The sequence below is a fragment of the Charadrius vociferus genome, unplaced genomic scaffold (assembly GCF_000708025.1).
Source record: "Charadrius vociferus isolate BGI_N301 unplaced genomic scaffold, ASM70802v2 scaffold1061, whole genome shotgun sequence".
In the NCBI taxonomy this organism is placed as follows: Eukaryota; Metazoa; Chordata; class Aves; order Charadriiformes; family Charadriidae; genus Charadrius; species Charadrius vociferus.
Genome location: NW_009646734.1, coordinates 359,996 through 384,594, shown reverse-complemented (window position 1 = coordinate 384,594; position 24,599 = coordinate 359,996). Strand labels below are relative to the sequence as shown.

At 42.6% G+C, this 24,599-nt stretch overlaps 1 protein-coding gene across 1 annotated transcript in view; it reads right to left on the bottom strand.

Moving 5' to 3' along the window:
* Positions 1-4,341: 4,341 nt before the first annotated feature.
* Positions 4,342-24,599, bottom strand: part of CBFB (core-binding factor, beta subunit) — a 39,537-nt gene continuing 19,279 nt past the window's right edge. The window contains exons 3-4 of the mRNA XM_009889458.1: positions 19,540-19,635; positions 4,342-5,678 (exon numbers count right to left, since the gene is read on the bottom strand). Of these exons, the coding sequence (XP_009887760.1) occupies positions 5,610-5,678; positions 19,540-19,635 (165 nt within the window). The 3' untranslated portion in view covers positions 4,342-5,609. The remainder of the gene's footprint in view (positions 5,679-19,539; positions 19,636-24,599) is intronic.

The following is a 24,599-nucleotide window of genomic DNA, read 5'->3' as shown; positions in this document are numbered from 1 at the left end:
CCAGCCGCACAGGCTCCCGGCTCTGGGGACAGGCTGCCCGGGTGGCTGCAGGCTGGCAGCGAGGGGCAGGTAGGTGTCCCTGCCCAGGGCAGGGAGGCTGGAACTAGATGATCTTCAAGGTCCCTTCGAACCTAAACCATTCTATGAGTCTATGATTCTAAAAAATACCTAAATATAGTTCTGCAAAGGGCTCAGCTCTGCCGCAGCAGGACAAGGAGAACAGGGACTCGAGAGCAGATCTCCTGCTGAGGAGGCAGGTGGGACAGAAGGGGCTCAGGCGGGATGCAGGGGCTTCAGACGCCAGCATCCTTGCTCGTACAGAGGGATACCCCTCCTGCTTCTCTCACCAAATCCACTAATTGGCACCCAGAACCGCCACGCTAACAATGAGCCCTCAGTACGGTGGGTCCCCTCTGCTGCTCAAGGCTCAAACCACCCCACCTCTGCTGTTAAATCCACCTTTGCCCGGCTCCTCCCACCAACTGGCTTATGGCCCCCCCGTACGGACCTCAGCTCCATGTGCCTGAGGTCTCGCTGAGGAGCACAGCCTGAAGAGCCACAGTCTGCATCGCTGCCACCAAGTGCCAAAGCCCCCAAATCCTCCTGGAATATCCCCACGGCAGTACCACCGCGCCGGCCCAGTGCTGCATCCGCAGCGCACTTCCACAAGAAGCTCCAATGGCCAAGTGCAACCAGCAGCCAAAGTAGGTCGTTATCTTACACAGCTTGTTTTTCATAGAATCATAGAATGGTTTAGGTTGGAAAGGACCTTAAAGATCACCGAGTTCCAACACCCCCTGCATGGGCAGGGACACCTCCCACCAGCCCAGGTTGCCCAAGGCCACATCCAGCCTGGCCTTGAACACCTCCAGGGATGGGGCCTCAACAACCTCTCTGGGCAACCTCTTCCAGTGCCTCACCACCCTCAGAGTGCCTTACAACCCTTTGGCTGCATTCTGCCGGACTTCAGCAGGGTATGGACAGCCAACGCAGTGCAACCACAGCTGAGGGGGCGCTCATGGGGATGGTCTTGTTCAGCAAACCAGCAGAGAACAGCTGGGGAAGGCAGAGAGGCTTTTGGGGTGAAAACTTCTCATAGAATGGTTTGAGTTGGAAGGGACCTTAAAGATTAACTAATTCCACCCCCTGCCCTGGGCAGGGACACCTCCCCCCAGCCCAGGTTGCTCCAAGCCCCGTCCAACCTGGCCTTGAACACCTCCAGGGATGGGGCAGCCACAGCTTCTCGGGGCAACCTGCCCCAGGGGATCACCACCCGCACAGCCAAGAATTTCTTCCTCATATCTCTTCTCCCGCTCCATTTATTTTCTGTTTTCAAGCTAACTCATCGCCTGCTTTGGGAAAGAGAGAGGATCGCAAAGGGTGAGAGGTGACAAGGCCACCGCTCCTCGTGAAAGACAGTTCCAGCCTGTGGAACAAGGGAAAGCGGAGCGCTGGGAAAACCCACGTCCCCCAAGACACCATCATCCAGTCTAACAGGCTGGAAAACACCAAGTTACTCATCAGAAGAGCTCCGGGGAGCAGCAAAGACCCAGCAAAAGTCTCAGCAGCTGTGCCAAACTGCACCAGGACCAGCAAGCATGAGGCTAAGCAAGAACCATCACTCCGTCCCCTCCCGCACGTTTCCCCCCAGCGCTCAGGCTCTCCTGCGCTACTTTCCCCCCCTTCCTCGCTCCCCGAGCTTTAGGAACCCAGCCCGAGGCAATCCTGGAAGTTCACGTATCTCAACCTGTAATTGAGAAAGCCATTTAATGAAGTTAGTTAAAGCCGGAGCGGCTCGGAGGGGCGCAGCGGCTGATGAATATGCACGCCCTGGGATTTGCAGGCGGCGGCGGCACGGAGACAGGATGTCAGGCAAATGAGTTATGAGAAGCGGTGCCGATGCAAATGTTCCCTCCGCCGCCGTTCCTCGTCCTCGGAGCCGTTTCTGTCATTCTCTTATTTGCATTGGAAATGCGGTAAGAAAATAACCTAAACTCTGCAGAAATCGGCCCTATTTCTACGCAGACAGGATGGATTCTTAAATACATCTGTAATAAAGTCCTGACCTAATGGTGGGCCAAAAAAAAAAAATACATAAAAATATGGAAGTCCTGCCAAGATTCTGCAATTTTGGTGTTCTCAAACCCCGTGTCTCCTTTGTTTGACTTCCCAGCCCCTACCTGAGCAGGGCGCGTTATCAGACGAACCCCCCGGGTCTGCAGGAACAGAAACACCGCCGTTTGCAGCCACGGTTTCGTTTCCATAGTTCCCCGCTTTCAGAAGGGAGCGCAGCCCAGGACAGCCCAAAGCTGCCCCATCCTTCACAAGACAGTAGGAAACCCCCTCATTGCCGTTTTGGGAACGTCAATAAAATGGACTGAACGGGCGATACTCTGGGTTCTCTCCCGGTGGGAAGAGGCCGTGTAGCCCCAAGAGGTTGGGAAAGCCAGGCAGGAGCGACCATCCCTCGCCTGCTCCGGTTGGGCTCCAGGTCACCCACATCCTTCTCCACCCCAATAACCTCCAGCCCTCCTCCCGAACCGAACCCATGTCATGCTAATCGAAGGAAAGGATTTCCAAAATCCTCTTCTGCCCAAGACGCCTCACGCAGGAAGGCGTTCCGATTTTATCGGGCGCTCGCCGATCCGCTCTCAGCCCGATTTTAAGAGGATGAAATAGGGCTGCGCTTTGTCCTTTTGCAGGCAAACCCTCGCAAGGCAGCCCGCAGGTCTCAGTCGCCGCGATCGCTGCGCGTACCCACCTCTGCCACTCGGGGTCGGGTACTTGGGAGTTATACCACCAAAGATTTTAGCAGCTTCAGCAGAGGTTTTCAGGTGTAGCACGTAACGTTCATATTTTCCCCACCGTACTTTACCACATTTCCCCATTTCCTCAATTTCAACGTGCGAACCACCTTGCTTTCCTCCTCCTCCAAAGCAGCGTAATTAGCACGGTTTAACGGCCGCTATAAAAACGTGCCCATAAACGATGCTCTTCCACCAGCGCGCGCAACTCTTACAGCGCACGGGGATTATGAAAGAAAACTTCTTCGGGGTACTTAAATAGATATGTGCTTTCAGAGTAAGCAGGGCACATCACTTGTATATAAAAAAACCCAAATAAAAACAAACCAAAAAACCAAACAGAAGAGTTTTGGGGCAGCAAAACCCACATTTTCCCCAACGTACGCCCTTATATTAAGTTTTGAGCGCCACAAACACCCTCCCGGACAGTGCCTAGTCCAAGTGACCACTGGATGTCACTATTGCTTTACCCAGGGACATCCAGGCAGCCTTGCGCTGGCAGCAGGTTGGAAAGTTACCCCAGAAAAAGGGAATGTGGCAGCGAGGACTACCAGGCGGTCAGGAATAACATTTTACAGCAACTTGGGTTTCACTACACAGAAGTTTATTATGAAAGTTAAACGTACAACACAAAAAAAGTAGCAAAAGCAATCTCGTAGCTTAAGGCAACTCTTACGGGAGATGAATTCAAGAAAGATGATGCAACTTCAGTTTAAATAGAAATTATGAAAAATATCAAATTGCATCAATAACTTAAAATGCACTTTAAAAAGTCTGCGCTAACCAGCGGAGGGGAAGGGCTCGTGATCTTAATGCCAGCATTAAGATATCGAAAGCAGCAGAATGCTAAATGATGATAGGGAAAGTTCAGTATTTACACAAAGATAGTAACGTTAATATCTGATCGCATCATTTCCTGTGTACTCATGGTTTAAAACCACCGTCTGAAACGTTAGGAAAACCTTTTAAAATAAATCTTCAGACTATTCCATCAAAAATACCCAGATGGCAGAGAAGATCCAAGGCCAGGGATGCGTGCGGATGCCTGCGGGTGTCCCTCAAATAACTCATTGCAGAAACACTTCAGGAAAATTCTTTCTTTGGGGGAAGAAGAGCAAGAGGAATACGTGGCCACAGAGTGAAAAAGGTTCTCTTTCGGGTGAATCACATTTAAATTGAAGTATCAAAATATTTCTATTTGATGACATTCTCACAGTTTACAGTTATTGACATTGTTAAGTGAATGTTAAATATTCATATTATCGACATACAAAGATTCTCCTTCACACTGACATCTGCTTACATTTTTGCAAGACCTCTTTTTGCATCGTTTTGCCGTTAATGAGGAACATAATTACCTTAATCATAGAATTTAATAGAGATGTAACTGTTCTAACCGTACAGAGTTTCTACCTTCAAAAGGGTTTGTAAAATACTGAAATCAGATCACCTATTTTGAAAAGGTATTTAAGTGCCATTTAATTAATCAGGCCGTACAGGAAGCACCACATTTTAACAGCGCCAAATAACATCCCATTTCCAATCCGTTTTCTGCAAATATCGGATGCAATGAAAAATTTGGAACTAGTCCATTCGCCACCCCCCGAAAAAACCCCAAGATAATTCAAATTAAACTCATCCCGAATCTTACCCTGTTAGAAAATGCAATACATACTGCAATGTAGTCTAAATTTGCATAAGATTGAATAGAAGTGTCCTATGCACAGTAATGAGATTTTCTGCACACAACCTCATCTCGACTTTTCACCATTCAGCACAACTTTACAAAAAGCCTAAGATAAAAAATATACTTAAAGCAGCTATCTTAAACATGATTTAATACATATCACCTTGGCAGCTGATCACTTTTGTCCCCAGTTGAACACGCTGTTGAATCCGATTGTAGAGTTGCAGTATCCCTTTTAAGAACTATTTAAAAAAATCCCTGAATAAAACAGAAGCCAGCCTGCGACTTCCCATGAGTTTCAGTAAGGTACTATATACAGGGGTTTAATAACCACCCAAACTCACTCGGTACAGAATAAAATCTAAGACAGATACCGGGGCAGAATGCATTAACGCATGAAAATATACATTTTTAAGATTTTTATCATTTAAAAGTGGAACCGATGAATTGTTAGCAGTTAAAAGAATACTGCAACTGTAACGCTTACAAACCCACAAAGTTTGAAAACTGATTCCAACAGCTCTGATTCACTGGGTTTAGCTTGGAAATAATGCAAAATAATGTCAGCAGTTTTAAGAAGGTCTTGCAAATTTAGAAAAGAAGAAAACTGAAAGAAAGATAAGAATGCGTATCTAAAATAAAGCAGGAGCACAAGAAGGACAATCAAAATTCCAAAAGCCCATATTAAAAAAATTAAGCTTGGAATGCATTGGCTTCCAGCAGTTTACAAAAAAAAATAATAACAAAACCAAAAAAAAGACATTTTAAATCTGTAATATCTTGACCTATTTTTAAGTGACAATTTTTATTACAGTTGAGAAAACTGGTTTTATAGCTGCATAAGTTTCCATTTCACTAAAATAGTGCCAACAAAAATAAGTTTGCATAGAAAAACAAAATTTCAAATTGCCACTGGCTACATGCTTAAAATGGGAAATGCAGGTATTATAACATAAACATAGTGCAAACCATGGCAGTTCATGGTGATTCTGACTGCCGCAGGTCAGGAAACAGACCATAGTATACCCAGTTATCACAGTTTCTGGTCTTTTATTAAATCCTTTGCCAAGTAGAAGCAATGCACGTGTGCAGACCCATGGTACGCCTGCCGCTGTTGATTAACGTAGTTTGAGATCGTCGCCACTTCCTAGGTTAGATCCAGGACTAGGGTCTTGCTGTCTTCTTGCCTGCATTAAAAACCACACGTTTAGGATCAAAAGAAATGATTAATTTGCCAGTTTAGTTAATTTCTTAACTGTATTAACATGACTAAGACCATAACCAATTCTAAGGCAGAAACTTTACGCTTCAAGCAATAACCAATGCATTCATTTTTAACATCAAAACCATTCTTTCGCCCTCAGTTCAATAATCCCCCAGACAGGAATCTTAGAGGAGGGCCACGGATGCAGCATCAGGCACCGTCCTCTCTCTGGAGGGGCACAGAGCTCAGGCTCTGCCTCTCCATCCAGCCAAAACGCTTCTCAACAGCACTTTAAGCATCAGCAGGAGACTTCCAGAACAGTTAGGCAACAATTTTGTGTCTCTTCTTCCAAAATACATTTTCTTTCCTGTGAAATTCCCTTCGCTTAACTTTTTCTGTAAACGTTTTCAGGATCCAGACTTTGGGGAGAAAGGCTACGCTGCGAGATGGCAGAGATTGTTAACACCATTTCCAAATAAATCCCCCCTCGGTATTTTTATGTGAGAAACACTTACTTGAGCTTTTTCTGGAATAGAGAGACTTATAACATGATAACACACTAGCACAGTTTAATCTATAGATTGACACACATTTTAACACTTCTTAACAGTTGGGGTTTTACTGCAGTGTGCTTTTTTTCCCCACTTTGGTGCACCTGTAAAGTCAGCAATAATGCAAACCTGAGAAAACTCTGGTACTCATGATTGCACCCCTTTAAAAAAAAAAACACCAAACAATAACCCAAAACACACGTTCTCCTTCAAATTAATGATTCTGTTAAACGGTTTGAGTTGATGGCGTTTTAAAGAGGAAATTAAGGATGGTGAGTCACAGTACTATCAGTCACAGTAAAAGCGATCTACTTTTTCTACCTGTACACGTGCAGGCTGCTTTCAAGGAGCACACACAAATACTGCAGGTAAATACTTAAAAACATCAATAAATTTTAAAGCAATACTTTGATGCAGGAACATCTAATATCTGCTAGCTGTTTTTCAGGACATTTTAGTATCGACACTTATTTCGCGTTTACAGAACGAATAGCTGGCATGTCGGCCTCTAACTATCACGCAACCCAAATAGCATCAGGGCCACATCCTCCGCCGGTGGAAGGCGTTGCTGCACAAGCATCGTTTGGTGCAGCTCCGTTCATTCCACCGGCAGCAATAACCTGCCACATTCTGTCCTTCAAAAAAAACAAGCAACCAACCAACAAAAAAAAAAAACCTCTCCAAAAAAAAGCAAAACAAGTGACCGCTTCCCTCCTTTGAATGAAAGGCTTCTCGTATTTCGTTGAAAGAGGCAGGAACGGGCTCAATGCAGGCAGTGGTACCACTGAAACACGCAGCTTAAGCATCTGTCACGTTTACGTGCTCACAGTGAACAATATGAGTACTTCAACTAAACTGTGACTAACAGCCACACGAGCGCTGCTCTCCGCTGTTCCCCGGGCTCTTCTGAGTCACATTTACTGACAGAGAGGAAGCCTTCCCGCCAGCGCGGCTGCCACCCAGCGCGCAGCGTGCTGCCGCTCCGCTCCCAGACCCAACGGCAGCCCAGCCCGGCCTGCCACCTCCCGAGCCCTCGGCCACGTACTGCCAACATCATCTTCCCTAACGTGGGCTTCTCTTTCTCCAGCCACTTCTTCCTCCCCTATCTACCGTACTTCGTCTGCCTAATTCCGTGCTCCCCCCGCAACTGGTTAGCTTCACCCAAACAAAGGAGTGTTGCTTCCTTCTCCTATTCATATATTGATTTAAAGTTACATTTTCCTTTCACATGCAGGGATCCCATTCTAATGCACACTGAGTTCATCCAATAAATCCCACTTGTAATCAGCATGCTTCCAGAGAAGACGATTCCCTCCCGCACTTTCTTTAGCGGCCGTATTGCCGTTATTGCTTTGGAAACACATGCACTATTTTAAATATCACAACAGCTAACTGCTACATTTACCCATCCAGTACTGTTGCTGGGTTTCTGCATTTCAGAAATTTCGGGGTTAGATCTTCCACTCGCTCTGCTCTAGCTACACCGGTCATACTCTGACTGAAGGAAACAATCTGCTTTTTCTACATGCAGAACTCTGAACATGACAACCGACATCACTGCCGCTGCACAAACCCACAGATTTCTCAGTAATCTTTCTGAGGAATCGCGTTAAAACAAACAGCCCTAATCACATACAGCGCCCGAAGACTAAGTGCTAAAGGGCGTATTCCTTTTCAGCCCCGAAGCAACTTCTGCCAACTGCCCGCTTTGTAAAGATGCAGAATATCAGGAGCTGGCATTTAATTGAGATTTTTCACATTATTTCCAAAAGCCAAATCATTCAAGCTTTGACTACCAAGATCACTATGGAAAAGTTAGAGGGAAAGCCCACACTTTTTTTTTTTTTTTCTTTAACTGAAAAGTAAACCGTGCCGTAAAGATTTTTCTTAAAGCAAAACAGTTGTTCAACAAGCCTAAATAGATACTACCATGCTCATTTAAGAGTTGTGCTAAGATTAACAAAAGGTAACAGTTCCACTTTGCGTATTTTTCTCCTACTGAACAGACTATAAGAAGATTTCTTCTGGTTTTAACTGCTGCCTCCTTCTTCTAAAAGGAAACAAAGGTGTGCACTGCCTTTAAGAATTACCAAAATCTTGCTTATATCAATCTAGTTACCAATTTTGTACTCGATAAACATTTTTACACTGAACTAGAAAAAAACCCAGCAAGTTAATTGCTGCTATACTACTGCTCTAAAAGCAAACAGTTTCTTCTTCAGAAAACAAACCACATGCACAGCAATTTTACTGTCAAGTTTCTGTGAAGACTCCAAGGTATGGGCATATGGTTGCATTTACGCTTTGCCTAAAGTGGCCTTTTCTTTCAAAACATATGAAAGAATTCACATGATTCATGACCTCATTGCTACTTGTAGAGCCTGCAGAAGCCACTACTGAACAACTACCAGATTCGCCCTTTCAAGTGATAGGCAAAAGGCATGACAAATTACCCTCAAATGTGCCAAAAGCACTCATTACAATATCGTACGCTAGTGGAAGTGGATAAAGGTGTAATTTTGCATCTCAGTAAGTGGGGATTTACACAAGCAACAGCAACATGTTGGAATGACAGCTCCATCTCACTCCAAGACCCTTCCTTTACTTGTGCTAAACTACTAAGCAAGAATACCTACACCCGAAACATGCTCCTTCTATCGGTCACCACCCTGCCAAGGCTCACGTGCACAGTATGTAAGTTACAACTGTGCTTTATGTGCTAAGAAAGAAAAAAAAAAAAAAAAATCGGTGTAAAAACACCGTGTATGTATGTATCTAAAAAAATAAAAGCACTCACAAATGACAGGAGAAATAACCTTGTAGGTAGACAGCAAGCACACTGTACAGCATCAGGCACGGGGTGGTATTTTTGTCCACTGATAATGGGCAAAGCACAACTTTCTTAAGAAATGCCACAAGGTCCTTAACACTCCCTTGCAGAAGGAGCGTGACTCCCAGTACAGTAGCATTTGGTAGTTCTCCTCAGTCTATTACAGGAAGCGAAAAGTTCTCTTTTACAGATGCAAAAATGGCAATTTCCAGAACTCTCTCGAGTTGGGGTCTCACATTCTCCGCATAGGCAATCATTTCTCTGAATTGCAGTATCTGCTCTAATTTTTGAAATGCATACCTTATGACGCCACGCAGAAGCATCAGAATTACTCTCAGTGACTAACGAGCTCAGCTTCTCAAAGATTAAGGAGACTTGCTTCAATTAAGAAAGATGCACCTATCTTTGCCATTGGGAAATGGAATATTCTGCCACGAGTCACGCATAGTGAGTCATGAGAAAACAGTAGCTATTCATCTCATCTCAGCATATTTCATTTTTCAGTCAAATGCTGATTTTAAGTTTGAAGAAGCACTACTTCGAATGTTATTCATCTGCTATTCAGTGAAAGGATGACAAATATTTGCTTGCGAGAAAAACCTGTAAATGGTGAGCAGATCCTACCACAGTTGTAATTTTCCTTAAAATGAATGTATTTTAACCATCATTCCCAGTTTCCTTCCAAGTATCCTGAAATTGAATATTTAATGCGATGGTCACATCGGGAATTTCGATACCCCAAAATACTTCGCCCTCAGCTTTCAGCACATGAAGCCACGCAAATCTTCTGCAATAGGGATTTTTTGGCCACAAGCCATTTAAAAACCTCTAACACTGGAGACGGTATGATGACGGACTGAAAGAATTGCAGGAACGTATCTGGCACAACACATTTCAAAGCCTCCTATAACGTGCTATTCTAGATTTATTCACGCTGAACTCAAAATGCTGATACTACAGGCGTAACAACATACTAAGAAACAAGAGAAAAGTCACTAACAAAATCATTTTGACTTGAGGGTAAACAAACCCAAGAAGTATCCCCTGCAATACTCTTGCACCTCACCCTGTTACCTCTGAGCTTTTCCCAAGCCTAAACACAGGCTAACTGGTATGGGCTAAAAGACATATCAGGAGTATGCGGCAGTAATATCTGTATTATACTAGTCATCTTCGTAATAAATTAGATGATTTGATGGCTTCAAATGTCTCCAGAGTGGGAGACTCCACCACCTCTCTGGGCAGCCTGTTCCAGTGCTCCACTACCCTCAAAGTAAAGAAGTTCCTTCTCATGTTAAGATGGAACTTCCTATGTTCAAGTTTATGCCCATTACCCCTCGTCCTATCACTGGGCGCCACTGAAAAAAGACTGCTCCCATCCCCCTGGCATCCTCCCATTAAGTATTTGTATGTATTAATAAGATCCCCCCTCAATCTTCTTTTCTCTAGACTAAAGAGACCCAAGTCCCTCAGCCTTTCCTCATAAGAAAGGTGCTCCAGTCCCCTAATCATCTTTGTTGCCCTTTGCTGGACCCTCTCGAGCAGTTCCCTGTCTTTCTTGAACTGGGGAGCCCAGAACTGGACACAGTACTCCAGATGCGGTCTCACCAGGGCAGAGTAGAGGGGGAGGATGACCTCCCTCGACCTGCTGGCCACACTCTTCTTGATGCACCCCAGGATGCCATTCGCCTTCTTGGCCGCCCGGGCACATTGCTGGCTCATGGTCATCCTGTTGTCCACCAGGACTCCCAGGTCCCTCTCCACAGAGCTGCTCTCCAGGAGGTCAGCCCCCAACCTGTACTGGTGCATGGGGTTATTCCTCCCCAGATGCAGCACCCTACACTTGCCCTTGTTGAATTTCATCAGGTTTCTCTCTGCCCAACTCTCCAGCCTGTCCAGGTCATGCTGTATGGCGGCACAGCCTTCTGGCGTGTCAGCCACTCCTCCCAGTTTTGTGTCATCAATTGTGACTCTTTTGGACAAGGATCATGTTGGAGCATTTACATCTGTTACTGGGGCGCTTAGGTAAAACAGATCTAAGACTAACAGCAATTAAGGAAGGCGGCACACAAGCAGTTCCTCCAGCAGCCAACGCAGTCAGACACTGTCCTCTTCCTCCAGCCACTCAATCCCGACCCATGCTGCAGTTGACAGTGTTTAACCAAACTCCTTAAGCTGGCTTTGAGAAAGCACCTGTAACCACCCCATTTCTGTGTATGTTCAGAGGCCCCCGACATACCTAAGGAAACCAACTCCCTTTAGCGCAAAAGTTCATCAGGGAAAAGATAACGCAGTCCCACCGTGTGGTTTACACGACAGCTCTGAGAAAGCAGAACTGGGAAAGTCAGTGGTAAATTTAGTAAGGATGGACAGGGTTGCTATGAAGATGGCCCTCCCTTTCAATGAATCATTAAAATAAACAGCGGGCAAAATTGGGAGCTCTGAATACTAGGCAGTGAAGTCACAAGAACAGCAATACGCACTGCATATGTAACTTGGGACACTGGTGAAGAGGACGGAAGGAAAAGGGAGATAATTTGAAGAAGGGTTGTCACAAAGAGTAGTCAAAATAAAGTCTCTCCATGGACAACTCCACTGCAATTCTTTAATTGCGTTCTGGCAACTCGATACTGCTGAAACAGACAGAGCAGATGCATTATGTGCCTTGGCATCTGTCATCTATAATTTACTAAATAAGTAAAAAAAAAAAATAAAATCAGGCTATGTTATGAAAAACTAACCAGTGAACATTTGGATTCTCTTAGAAGGACTGTCAGCCTCCTCAAGAGGATTTAAAAGAAACAAAAAAAAAACCAAACTGAGAACACATTGCAGATACTTTTCTAAAAAGCATACAACCACAGGACAAAAAAAAAAAAAACCACCAAAAAACAAACCCAACCCAAACAACAAACCCTTGAAGTAAAGGGAGCAATACTCAGAAAAATGACCAGCTACAATCAAGCACACCTCCCCATTAGTCCTGCTAACTGAGGCAGACCCACATCAAGAAAAGCAACAGGCGGAAAGCTCTTCTCTGAGCTGCCGGTTAATAACACCCTCTCCAGCAGAGATTAGAACACGGTTAAAATGCTGGCCCTGCCTCCATTTCAATTACCCTTACTCAGTAGAAGAGTAGGGGTGGGAAAACTCTGCCTTCTCAGAATTAAAGTCAGCAGAACTCAGCCACAACAACATCATAAGAATGACAGCTTATATATAATAAAACTTCTTCAGTCACAGTTATAGCCCCATGAAGCACCCTGTACACTTTCAGGTCTCTGGGGGGCTTGAAAAGAGACTCTCCCTCCTCTCAGTCTTCACTTCTCCAAACTATTTTAGCTACAGCAGCAGAGGGACCTCATCATCACGACCTACTGTGCCTATCAGCCGCTGGCAGACAATAGGTGTTATGGTTTTTACCACCTTCCAAGCAAGCGTAGCTATCGGCGTGAGACTTCTTCGCCTAGCTCCGGCCTCTGGAGTTGCGCTGTTTGCTGGCCATTTTGCAGTCACCTCTCCTTTTCACTTGAACCCAGGAAGAAGTAGCCTTGGTCTTTCCTTAGTTATAATGTCAAGCAGCACTTAAATTACGAAAAATAATGGAAAACATTCCCAAATTTGCTGAGATCTCGATCGACTGAAGTCCTTGTAGAACGATGAGTGTTATGAACTCTAAACCCAAGGCTCTTTTTTATTCCTACATCCGTTTTCATTTTCATTGCCTTTTAAGCTCACTGAAAGTCAAAATAAGCAATTTTCTTGACAAATGCCATAGATAAAAGTCACTTTGCACCTATCTCTATCAAGATTTCATTTCAAGCTTCCAACGATCTATCTCCTAGAAACAGGGTACTCGTCACTAAAAACACGCATTGATCGAGTGCGTTAGGTGCCAAGTCTGCTCTCCCACCACCAGCTGCTGCAGAGCATGACCATAATTTGCTGACCGATTTCTGATGCACCCTCTCGCCTGAAATCATTGCAACGGTTGCACTGTTGTTGAAAAGCCATAATGAAGGTACAGATTCTGGTACACCACGATGGTAACTGGGCTAAGGGAACAGCAAGCCGAGGAAGGAAAAAGCACGGCAACACAGTACGCTCTTAAGAGCATCAAGTACAGACTAAAATTTTACTTTTTAATGAAAACTTCCTTTCCAAGGGCGGGGGGGGAGGAAGCTTGAAATGCTGCCTTTTAGAAAGCATTGTTTGAAGGCTTGGTATAAAGGTTATAAATTTATAATTAATATTGATTGCCTCCAGACACTATTCCTCTGTTACTCAGCCCCTTTCTAACCTTCATTGACTGAAAGAAGACGCTTATATTACAGTATTCCCTGATTTGCAAGATTGATCTCCTCTCTACTACAGTCAGCATTGATCCAGTACAGCACAAATTGTTTTTCTGATATATGCATTCCATAGCACTTTTACACAAATACCAGATATTTAAAGTTCTTGTGAAACAATCTAGTCATAACATCACTGGCCTACTTGTACTGCCCTCACATACCATAGTACTTCAATGCTTTTTTCTAAATTATGCTGTATTCATCCTGAACATAAACAAATATATAAATGTGCTCACATACACACAAGCATAAACAAAGTCTGCAGTAGCACTACATATGAAGAATTAACAGCGTTTTTTTTCTTTCACATCCAAAAAGTTGTATTAAAGGTTATACTATTCTTATATCATTGTCAGTTTAGACAGTACATACAATAAGTAGTAATTAAATTAATTCCAGATTAATTTTTGAGGAAGAAAACCTTAAAAGTCAGAGAGTTTGATGAGTAGAAAAAAAGAAAAATAAAAGGGACCATATTGGATTATTATATTTTCTTCTGAAAATGAAGGTTTTTTTAAAATGGGAATTCCATGCAGTTTCTTAAAATGGCTCTGCTTAGCCATTACTGTAATTTATATTTAGCACAAGACCACAAAGAGACAAGATTGCTAGACTAGACAGTTTCAGGGACGAGCAAACCACTCTGCCTCTTTACTCACAGAGTTGATAAAATAAAGAGCATGGCAGTAACACGGGAAATGAACAGAAAATAGAAAAAATATGACATTCTGGAAACGATGGTTGAACATATTCTATTGGAAAACTGAGATCTGACCCACCCTGAGGTGAAGCCATCAGTAGAACATCCTTAGCTAAGCTAAAGAGTAACAAGAGTAGGACAAACTGCACACTCAGATGACTTAAATTTTGACATTAATAGTTTGCCTACAGAAAACAATAATGAAAAAAACCCTAGCTGCACACAACAACACACAAGATAACCTCTTCTCTTTATCCATCCCCTTGCTGGAAATCCACAGCTTTGTCCCTTCTACTCCAGTGAACAGCTGGCAGGAGGCTCCCACTTGCTGCTCTTCTGGACTGAAGACAGGCCACCACTTTCAACGTATTCTAATTCCACCAACTGGGGGATGTTTAGATCTCTCAAAGTCATAGACTCATAGAATGTTTTAGGTTGGAAGGGACCTTAAACCTCATCCAGTGCCACCCCCTGCCCTGGGCAGGGACACCTCCCACCAGCCCAGGTTGCTCCAAGCCCCGTCCAACCTGGCCTTGAACACCTCCAGGGATGGGGCAGCCACAGCTTCTCGGGGCAACCTGCCCCAGGGGATCACCACCCACACAGCAAAGCATTTCTTCCAAATATCTCATCTCAACCTCTCCTCTTTCAGTGTAAAACCATTCCCTCTCATCCCATCGCTCCCCTCCCTGATCCAGAGTCCCTCCCCAGCTCTCCTGGAGCCCCTTTAGGCACTGGAAGGGGCTCTGAGGTCTCCCCTTTTTCGCCTTCTCTTCTCCAGGCTGACCCCCCCCAACTCTCCCAGCCTGTCCTCCCAGCAGAGGGGCTCCAGCCCTCCCAGCATCTCCGTGCCCTCCTCCGGCCCCGCTCCAACAGCTCCGTGTCCTTCTGCTGGTGGGACCCCCCGAGCTGGAGGCAGCACTGCAGGGGGGTCTCCCCAGAGTGGAGTAGAGGGGCAGAATCCCCTCCATCACCCTGCTGGCCATGCTGCTTTTGATCGTGGACAACGTATCACATTTTGTATCATGCTGCTACAGCCAAAATACTGAAGAAAAAGCAAAAGTTTTTAGTGGGAGATTCAAGCACATCTAGACAGCAACCTTACAACAACTTCTGCTGAACACTTTTTATCCTGACACTGAACTCTGGTCGTTCATACTGAAATGACCATTCCAAACAGAAGAAAACACTAGTACTGACTCTCTCAACCAAGACACAAGGGGATAAAGAGATAGTGAAAATTAACCATCTGCCTTACTGATACACCTTCAGTCTCCTCACTCTCTTCTGCAGTTTGGTAAAGGGAAAGGCACAAATACATCAAGTTTATAGACCTGTCGAATGGCATCATTCTCGAATACACCCCTAAAGTAACGGCCTTGCACCAAGCTCCTGTGGTGCAGCACTTGCTCATGGAAAAACTTTGCTTTTGCCTGGTATGAAACCACTCAATAGTGCAAGTTTGCCAAGTAGCTCCACGTTCCTAAACTTACGAAGCTTCATACAATCACTTATTTTTACAATAGTCTTTAACTGGCTATAAGGCCTTTCTTCATGTGTACTGTTAAACATTTACTGTCTCAGCATTTCAGTGTTTCCGTAAGAGTGAAATCCATTGGAATACATTATTAATTTTGAAGGCATTAATTAAAAACACTCAATGACTTCAAAAGCATCTTTGAAACAAAAGAATCCTGAACAGAGAGGCAGGATTTACGGTATCTGACCTGACCAAGCTATATAAGTTGACAGAAAACCCCAAAAGCGGTCTTGTATTCAAAACAGAAAGTATGTTAAAAATGTAACAGAATGCAGTTCAACTCTGACACAGCTGAAAACGTCAAATGAAAATTTCTCAATCCACTCACACTCTATTTACACTAGGGGAGTGCTGTAATTGCACAAAAACACGATCACTTCTGGAAATTCAAGGACAACCTACCAACTACTACTGCTTCTGCCCTCGGATGCAAAGCATATGTTCATTAAAATAAAAGGCTGTTGTGCTAATGAAGTCGTTGATGGAAGGGATACTATGTGATGAAAGGAAGGCAAACAAACCTGACAGCATTCTGAGGGTTTTTTTTGTTTTGGGGTTTTTTTTGTTGGTGGTGGTTTGTTTGGGTGTTTTGTAGGATACTTGAAAATGAAAATGAGTATAGCAATTATTCCTAAATTGTTACTGCACTTGCTATTTTTCCCCCTTCAAAGTATCACCATTCCGGTATCCGATTGCCACGTACAAGCCATTTTAAGTGTTTTCAACAGCCTTTGCTGATCACTCCTAGGCAAGTATACACCACTTTGTTTTAAAAGCCTACAGAGAGACTTAGAATAGGGAATCTTTTCTACGCAGAAAGCTGTATAAATAAAGAACTGAATCTGATCGCTTTCATATGCTGCCAGGCTTTGGATGGATAAATGTTTCCAAAGAGCTGGCGCCTCTGTTTTGGGTAGGAGTGGGTGGAATATTGCAGGATTCCCCTTCCCTCCCCCACTGAAGCAGAATCTGGTCTCTATTAAAGGCATTTTAGCTGTAATTCTACTGTCTGAAATATCCCGATTTTATACAGTGTTGCAATTTCTAAAACAATCATTAACACTGATGAGATCCTGTTCCAGGTCTGGCAATCCTGAGTTTTACCGTCCATGCCAAGCTTTGCAGGAAAGAAAAAAATTTAAGTTTTAGTAATGATGAAAGATGTATAGCTATCACATTAAAAAGACTATACTGAGGGGATCTTCATCTGTGTGTAGTGTAACATAGACAAAAATTCACTCGGCACACTTAGAACCCACCTTTTCTAGCTGCCCTAGAAAAGCCTTAAAGTACCATCTCTGTAGTGCAACCAAAGATACTACCTGACCTACTGAAATGACACAAACAGTCAACAATACAGTTTGGGCTGATGTTTTTATAGCTGTCAGCAATGCAATCCTCAGAAGGCTACAACTGACAAACTGTATTTCCACACTGACCGAGCATGTCAGCATTGGAAAATTCAATACAGGCCATAAAAACAAACATGGGAATGCACACTTATGCATTACTTTCTACTGAGAATTCTGGATGATGATGATGATCACCTTTATCTAAGTGCTTACTGATTAAAGTTCATTTGATTCTGCCCAAATGCTCCATTAGAATACAACTGAAGTAGAAGTCAGGGAAACGATGAATGGTTTGGAAACATGATTCCTCCTGAGGAACGAATGCACTGGAAGTCTATCTCCGCTCTCCCCCCTGCCCTGCCCCAAAGGATCCTGATTTTTATGCAGTCTTAAGATCCAGAGTGCAAAAACTCATCTGTAAACATTCCAGATATGTGACCAGGACATTTTCCCCCAACCACACGAATGAAAACTGAAATGTAAAACCCAATTATAAAACTACAAGTAACTGAGGCAAATATCTCTTGGTCATACATATTACACGTACAGTAAAATAAAAAAAAAAAAAGCATGCAAAACAAAACATATTGTAATTATTAAAAAATTGTATTTGACATCACATAAATTTGAAGTGCCTTTTGACAATGTTTTTCATCTGTTTAAAGATATTTCAAGTCAGTAATTTTTCCTGTTCTTCCTTTCTGTAGGTGATCTACACCAGTGCTTTAGAGCTGGGACAATGGCTATTGTTGTTTTAAGGGACAACGGGTGCTGGCAGCTAATAAGGACATCATTTAATAACAACTGCCTGCTGCCTTATTAAAAGCAGGAGTCTCTTCAGAAGCTATTGAATCCAGCTCCTGCAGCTGGCTAGGGATGTTGCTTTTTGTGTCTCAGCGTCACAAGTTTTGATGTCTGTCATGAAGCCCCAGATGCTCGATATCACCTCAAGCTCACTGTTAATTGAAAGAGTTTTTGCGCATCCTAGCTGCAAATAAGTGTTTTCAACACTTGGGAGAAAGAATAAGTCTCACAGAACTCCAGAAGTTATTTCAGGAAGCCTCATTCTTTTTCAACCTTCAGCATTCAGTAAGCACATGGCTTCTTCTCTGTAGTAACAGGAGTGGGGATGAAGGGCACAGCAAAGGAAAATAAATCAAGAAAAGCTTGAAGTAAATTGAGGTCAAGCACATAAGGCTGGGCTTAAAGTTCCTACTGTGTTGTTAAAATTAAGGGAGGCTGCCACAGATCTTCATGAACAGCTTTAAGTTAATTCTACCTTCCTTTCAAACTGCACTTACAAGCAGGTTCCAGCCATGCTGAGAGAAAGGCAGATAATTCAGGTAATCTAGCTGTTGCTCCAGGGATCCAGTGGCAGCAAGGCCTCCAAGGCAAGGACTTCACCTCCACCACAGCTGACATCTGCCCTGGCTACACCAGCATTTGGCAAGGGAGGACACAGTAGCCATCCCTTCAAAGTGAGAGATACTGTTCTCTGCATCTGCTTTCTCCCTCTCATTCTCACTGTCTTCCAATTGTATTTGGAAGGGACAAAGGTCTGTCTAATCATCTCAATTACCAGTAAGGATGCCAGAAGAAGAGTAGCTTAGCAAGAACAATAATCGAATTTTCTAAAAACCTGAGAAGCAGAAGATTGATCCCATTTGATTACAGTACGGTCAGGCTGTACTGATGAGGCAGGAATTAGGAAACTGAGTTAGTAAGGGCAAGAAATTCTAAGTGTTTCTGTTTTCTCCCTATTCTCTGCCTGATCTACAGCCTGCCTTAACTTGCCAACTCTCCTTATGTATTACTCGTCCTCTTACAGCTCTTGCCTTTCTAACACCTCAGAGCAGCTGGTTTCCATTCCTTTTTCTGGCTTCTCTCTTCTTGATCCCAGTAATTTCTGCTCTCATCAAGAAAGAACAAGATTCAAGGACTGTGGGGCCCTAAAGAAGCAAAGAACAAGACAGGAGGAACTACAGCAGTGAATCGGAGGAGTTAAGACTCCCTGCCAGTAAGAAAAAGGCGAGAGGAAAATAAAACTAGCCTGTACAGGAAAGCAGACTGTGGCATCTGATTAAATTCACTGCTGACGTTTCCCAAAATATGGGATAGGGAGCTACAAAATTATGTGCCTGCAGCTCCTGAAGCCCTTCCTGCACTAATGAGAAATGCATGGGGCAAAAGATCCCTCTCTGCTATTAAAGTATCAGTTGAGAGACAGAGATGGCAGTTCTGTGAACAAACATATCATTACAGCTTAAGTACCCACCGATAAGGCCATCTACAGAAAGGAAAAAAGGATAATAATCAGAGAATTCTCATCAAAACTTCAAAAACTTGAAATTCAATTTACAAGAGTTAGAAACAATGCATTCTGCAATTTTTATATGACAACATTGAACAGCAAACAGAGAATACACAACATTGTACAAACAGACAAACAAACAGAAACAATCTAAAGTTTTGGGAAAGTACTAACCAGTTACTGACAGCAGCTGTGAAACCCTCACCTCCATTTCCTCCCGATGAGACCTGTCTCTATCCTCGAATTCACGAGTTCTTCGCCGAGCTTCTTCAAAGGCTTGTTGTGCCAATGCATCCTCCTGCTACCAAATCAGACGACACAGAGTGACACACAAGGCTTCCCTCATTTCTACCAGATCACACTTTTGAGTATCTGGGAACACTTGGCAGCAAAGACAAGTGTGTCCTACAGACTCTGCCAGAACACAGATGAGTTCCGGCAAATACCAATACATGTTAACAAATAACACTCACCTTCATCACTGCTGTAGAGGGAACCAAAGCCGCAACGCAGCTACTACCAAAATACATTTTCAAAGGAGAACTGCTTTTCCAAAGTAGTTTAAAATGCTGCTTTTTTTTTTTTTTTTTTTTTTAAAGCAAGGCATTCTCAAAAGTTATATCAAAGAGGCACTACACATTCTCCTTATAAAAGTCATTTTGAAGACAGTATTCACAGGTATATCTAGATAGAGTTCACTAGCATCATTATATAAATAATGGTAATTTAATTCACTTTCATTTAAAAAAGTATTATCTAAATTACAAACCGAACAAATCCTCCTTTTTATCAAAAGCTGCTGAAGGTGCATCAGTATGAACATGCGCAATCCTCATGCATCACTTAAATTATTTAAATTTAGATGCATAAGGAAGTGCAAAGCAGAAGTTATTTTTCCACTAATCTGTACATGTTCCCATACAACGCAGAAGAAACCTGCAGGTTTTCAACCGCCCCATTGCGTATTTTCAACAATGTCTTATGCGCAGGAATAGATTTAATAAATTAATGCTCAAAAAAATTTCCTTCAAACCATATTTTCTATTAGGAAACATTTTAAATAGAGCACTATGAATATGTAAACTATTATTAATTGGTTTACAAATTACTTCTCTTGAAGAGACCTTTCAGCACATATTTTGCCCAGAATGAAAATAGATGGCTCTGTTCCCAAGCAGAATTTTAAAACGTTCAGGGTGAAGGAGTCAAGTCTGAAGAGGTTCCACAAAACAGTAAGGGATAAACTGTATTGGTTCTCCCTCCTCGTAACTCCTCAGCTATAATTACTACTAACTCTGCTTATGATTCCACACCCCCAACGTTATTTCCAAGTTAAAAAATTTTAAAAAATAAATAATCCTAACCTTGACAGTTAGAGGACATAAACATGGTGAGAGCCCAACTAAATTTTAATATAGCAAGGGATTAAGTGCATACATTTTTTAATTTAAGATAAAGCAGCCCTAGTCTGAGAGAACGTTAAATTGCCTTTTTTGCCGTCGGCACAATCGTGCAGCCTGAAGCTACTCTGTGAAATGATGTGAATGAGTGCCTCTTGTGGCCTAACACAGTTAAATACAAACATCTGTCAATCAATAACTCCGCACAGCCAGGTCCCCAGAAAGCTATGTTGAAAGGCAATGTTTAAAGCTGCCAATAAGATAACATTTTAACACTACCTACTATCTTTAAGAGTAGAATTTGGCCCATTTATAGCCACCTTAATGTTCATGCAATGCACAGCAACCAAGGTCAGACAGCGGAAAGTAAGTTTGTTCTTAATAATGCAGAAGGATAGAGATAAAACAAATAAGCTTGTCTCCCAGATGACTACAGAAAAGCTGCCTTATTTCTATGTTACAAAAGCTATGTATGTCTTTATAACCCTCTCTTTTTAAAAAAAAGGAAAAAAAACAAACTTAAATGAAAGCAGACTTTCTTAATAGAAGATTTTTTTGCATTTTACCATCATTTAAAGTGGTCATGAAACAAAAGGCTAACATATAGCCTCAGTCAGAATATTTCAAGGAAATGGTCATAACCAAAAAAACTGAATTAGAAACTCATAGGAAAAGAATCAGTATGTCGACATCCACAATGAACACATGTTGACAGCTGAAACACTGGTTTACTAATGCCTGAGAAAGGGGGAAAAAAGAACCATCAGAACTTATTTAAGGAGAAAAAAATAATTCTGTTCTACCCCTGGTGATATGTTGTACCAGAAATTAACAAACATATCAGGATCTTGTACAACAGGAACTTAAAACTTTTTTTCAAATGTCACTCAAATCTAGTAATTGTAGCCTAGCGAATTCGGCTGTATGAGACCAAATCATTTATCCATCTTAGTTTTAATCAATAAAAATGTTCCTGGTATGAATCTACTACAAAAAAGAAGAATAAGCAAAACATGAGCCATACCAATGTGAGAACAGAAGAAAACAAACCCCCCAACCCAGAACAAACAAAAAACAAGAGAGAAGCTTAAACACACCCTCACTCATACACATACCGCCCCTCAGCAGCCTGGTAGGAAAAGACTTCACGAGAACAACCATTTATAACTACTGAATCTACATAACAAGAATGCTCTATTATAGAAGAGATCCAAAAGTACTGAAGACAGAAACAGTCTTTTAACGACACTCAAGATAAATATCAAATCCAAGGAAACCTCAGCCCTCAGCAGATGGGGAAGATACTCAAGTATGCCTGTAGAGCTTTGTGTGTGTTAGTCCACTGAAGTCTGAACAAGCAGCTGAATTGGGGCCTCCAGTAACAAAAAGTACGAATGCTTAGCAGGAAGACATTACTAGGCTGTGAATTAAATAGAAAGAACACCATCTTAAAAGTTAGAATTAAAGTACTTTTTGTTCTGCAAGTGGTTTTTCTTCCTAAAATATTTTTTTGGCCTGGTGAAGGACAGTATAATTTCCAAAGCATGGCAGGAAAGAAAAATTTCACCTGATCCCAATATTAGCTATTAAGAAGTGGCAAGAGACAGGAAAATGCAAGAGCGTTACATGTGTACGAGGCAAGCCTTCCAGAAAGTGGGAGTAAAGGGTGCGTATCGGAGGGTGTGAATGCCAACAGGACCTCTTGTTACAAAAGACAGTGGGTACCACAGGCACTACACTGCCTAGTATGAGACACCTAAACCCATTCTGACATCAGTGTTATTTTGGGATCAAAGTCAGCAGTTAGGTCAACTGCCACTAGCAATATTAAAACAGTTTTTAAAAAGGAAGCAAAGTGACAGATACAGGAAAAAGGAAACTAAAGAATGTAAAAGATTGCCCAAATGTTTACAATACTATCAAATACAAGAGTGCAGAACTGTGTCTGCGTAGTGCCTTTCTGTATAGTGCCTTACGATGCTGGGAACTCCTAGGTACTACCACTGTAGCAAATCAGATGATCAATGACCTCCTCATAATCACTGAGTAGTACAAACTGAGAACAACTACAGATCTGTAATTGACTGCAGATTTCTGTAGATCCACACTGTGTAATACTTCCAGCTCAGCACCCTGTGCTCAAAACTCAAGAAAGTACTGAAACCCCTCACAAAAAAAAAAAAAAAAAAAGAATAAATCACATGTTCAGTGCACAAATACTTTCTGAAGACAACAAAAAGGAATTCCCAAGTGTAGTTAAGACAGCATCGGGAAACTAAAATAATCCACGAGCATGCAAAAATATTTATTGGGAAATTAAAGAGAGAAGAATTGAACCCACAGGTCACCTTACCACCCTCCTTTCTGGAAAGGTGCCCCTTTTTTTCCAGGAACTATCCAATTTTGGAAGAGTGACCCTATCTCCTTCTGAGTGCACGTCCAAGTCAGTCTCCTGATTCAGTTCAGAAGTCATGTGACTTAGTGTTATGTATCAAACTTAATAGTCATAGATCAAAAACCCTGGGATTTGTCTTGCACAGTCCTCAGGGGTCTACACTTGACCTTGCTGTGTAAGCCATTATCGTCTGAAGGCCTTCTAATCAATGGAGTCTGCAGCAGTTACTCTCTTTCCAAGGAGCACGCTGCTGCAACAGGAACTCAGCCAGCACAATGCGCCAACACCCAGCTTTGGAAGGAGGGAATGCCACAGCGGATAGGCGCATTCAAGTAAAAGCTTGGTTCTGTGGCTCTTCTCGTGGATTAATGAGAGGTGGCTGTTCTCAGAACAGCATACCCTCTCTTTCTAGGTATCCTGAAGAAAGCATGCAGCGCTGTGACTATTTCAAAGACACTGTTTTGACACAAAGTATTTCTATTTAACCCAGAACACTGTCACAGTAACATGACCTCATTAACATGCAAATTGTTTTCTTAAGTTAGGAAGAGGCAAGGCACCACAAAGCTTGCAACTACACATATCTCCATATAAAGTTTGATTTGAATACTTCCAGCTCTTCAACAGAAACAAAAGAATCAATATGCCCTCCAGTTCTGCATGCCTGGACTAGAGGAGTGCTCTTGGTATTTAGGTGGAATAAAAGGGTTCCTACTCCTTAGGTAGTGACCAGCTATGGCTGTAGAAGACTAAAAGGGAAACCCCAAGGAAGTGAGCGCTGAGAACGAGAGGCAGACAGTGAGAAACAGAAAATGTGTCCCTCTTTAAATCAGTTCCAGCGCACAACTGACAGAAGCAACCCCCCCCAAGAGGGCACAAAGGGAAAGTAAAGGTAATCGGGAAAAACAGTTTGCGTGAATACTAGGTTTTTGCAAAAATCACCCATATGTATGACACACATGAAGTGTAACAAAGAAGGGCAAAGGGAACCACCAGTGCCACACAAACCAGTTCAATTATTCACACGCGAGATGGAACAAAAGGAAGGAGATAGAAAGAGCTCCAATTTTATTATGCTATCAAGCTGAAAATTACAGTTACCATTTAGGAGACATTGAACAGTGGTTCAAAATTAATTACTCAAGTTTTCAGAAAAGTTATGGGAAGTCATGATGGTCTTGGGTGAAAGAAGAAGTCTTCAGAGAGAAGTTCGGAGAAAATGGCTATATACAGAGTAAGTTATTAAGAATCATTTGCTGGAGTACCAATACAGAACTTGGGGAGTTATATTAAAAAAAAAAAAAAAAAGGCTGCAGGAAACTGCTCACCCTCCTCCTTTTCTCTGCATGCTTAACAAGCCCTTGTATTCAGAAGCACTTTGGACCATGCCTTCATATAGTTCTAACACTTCTAAATCATCAAACTACAGAAATGAACTGCCAAGTTCACCACAAAATATAGATCGTAAGC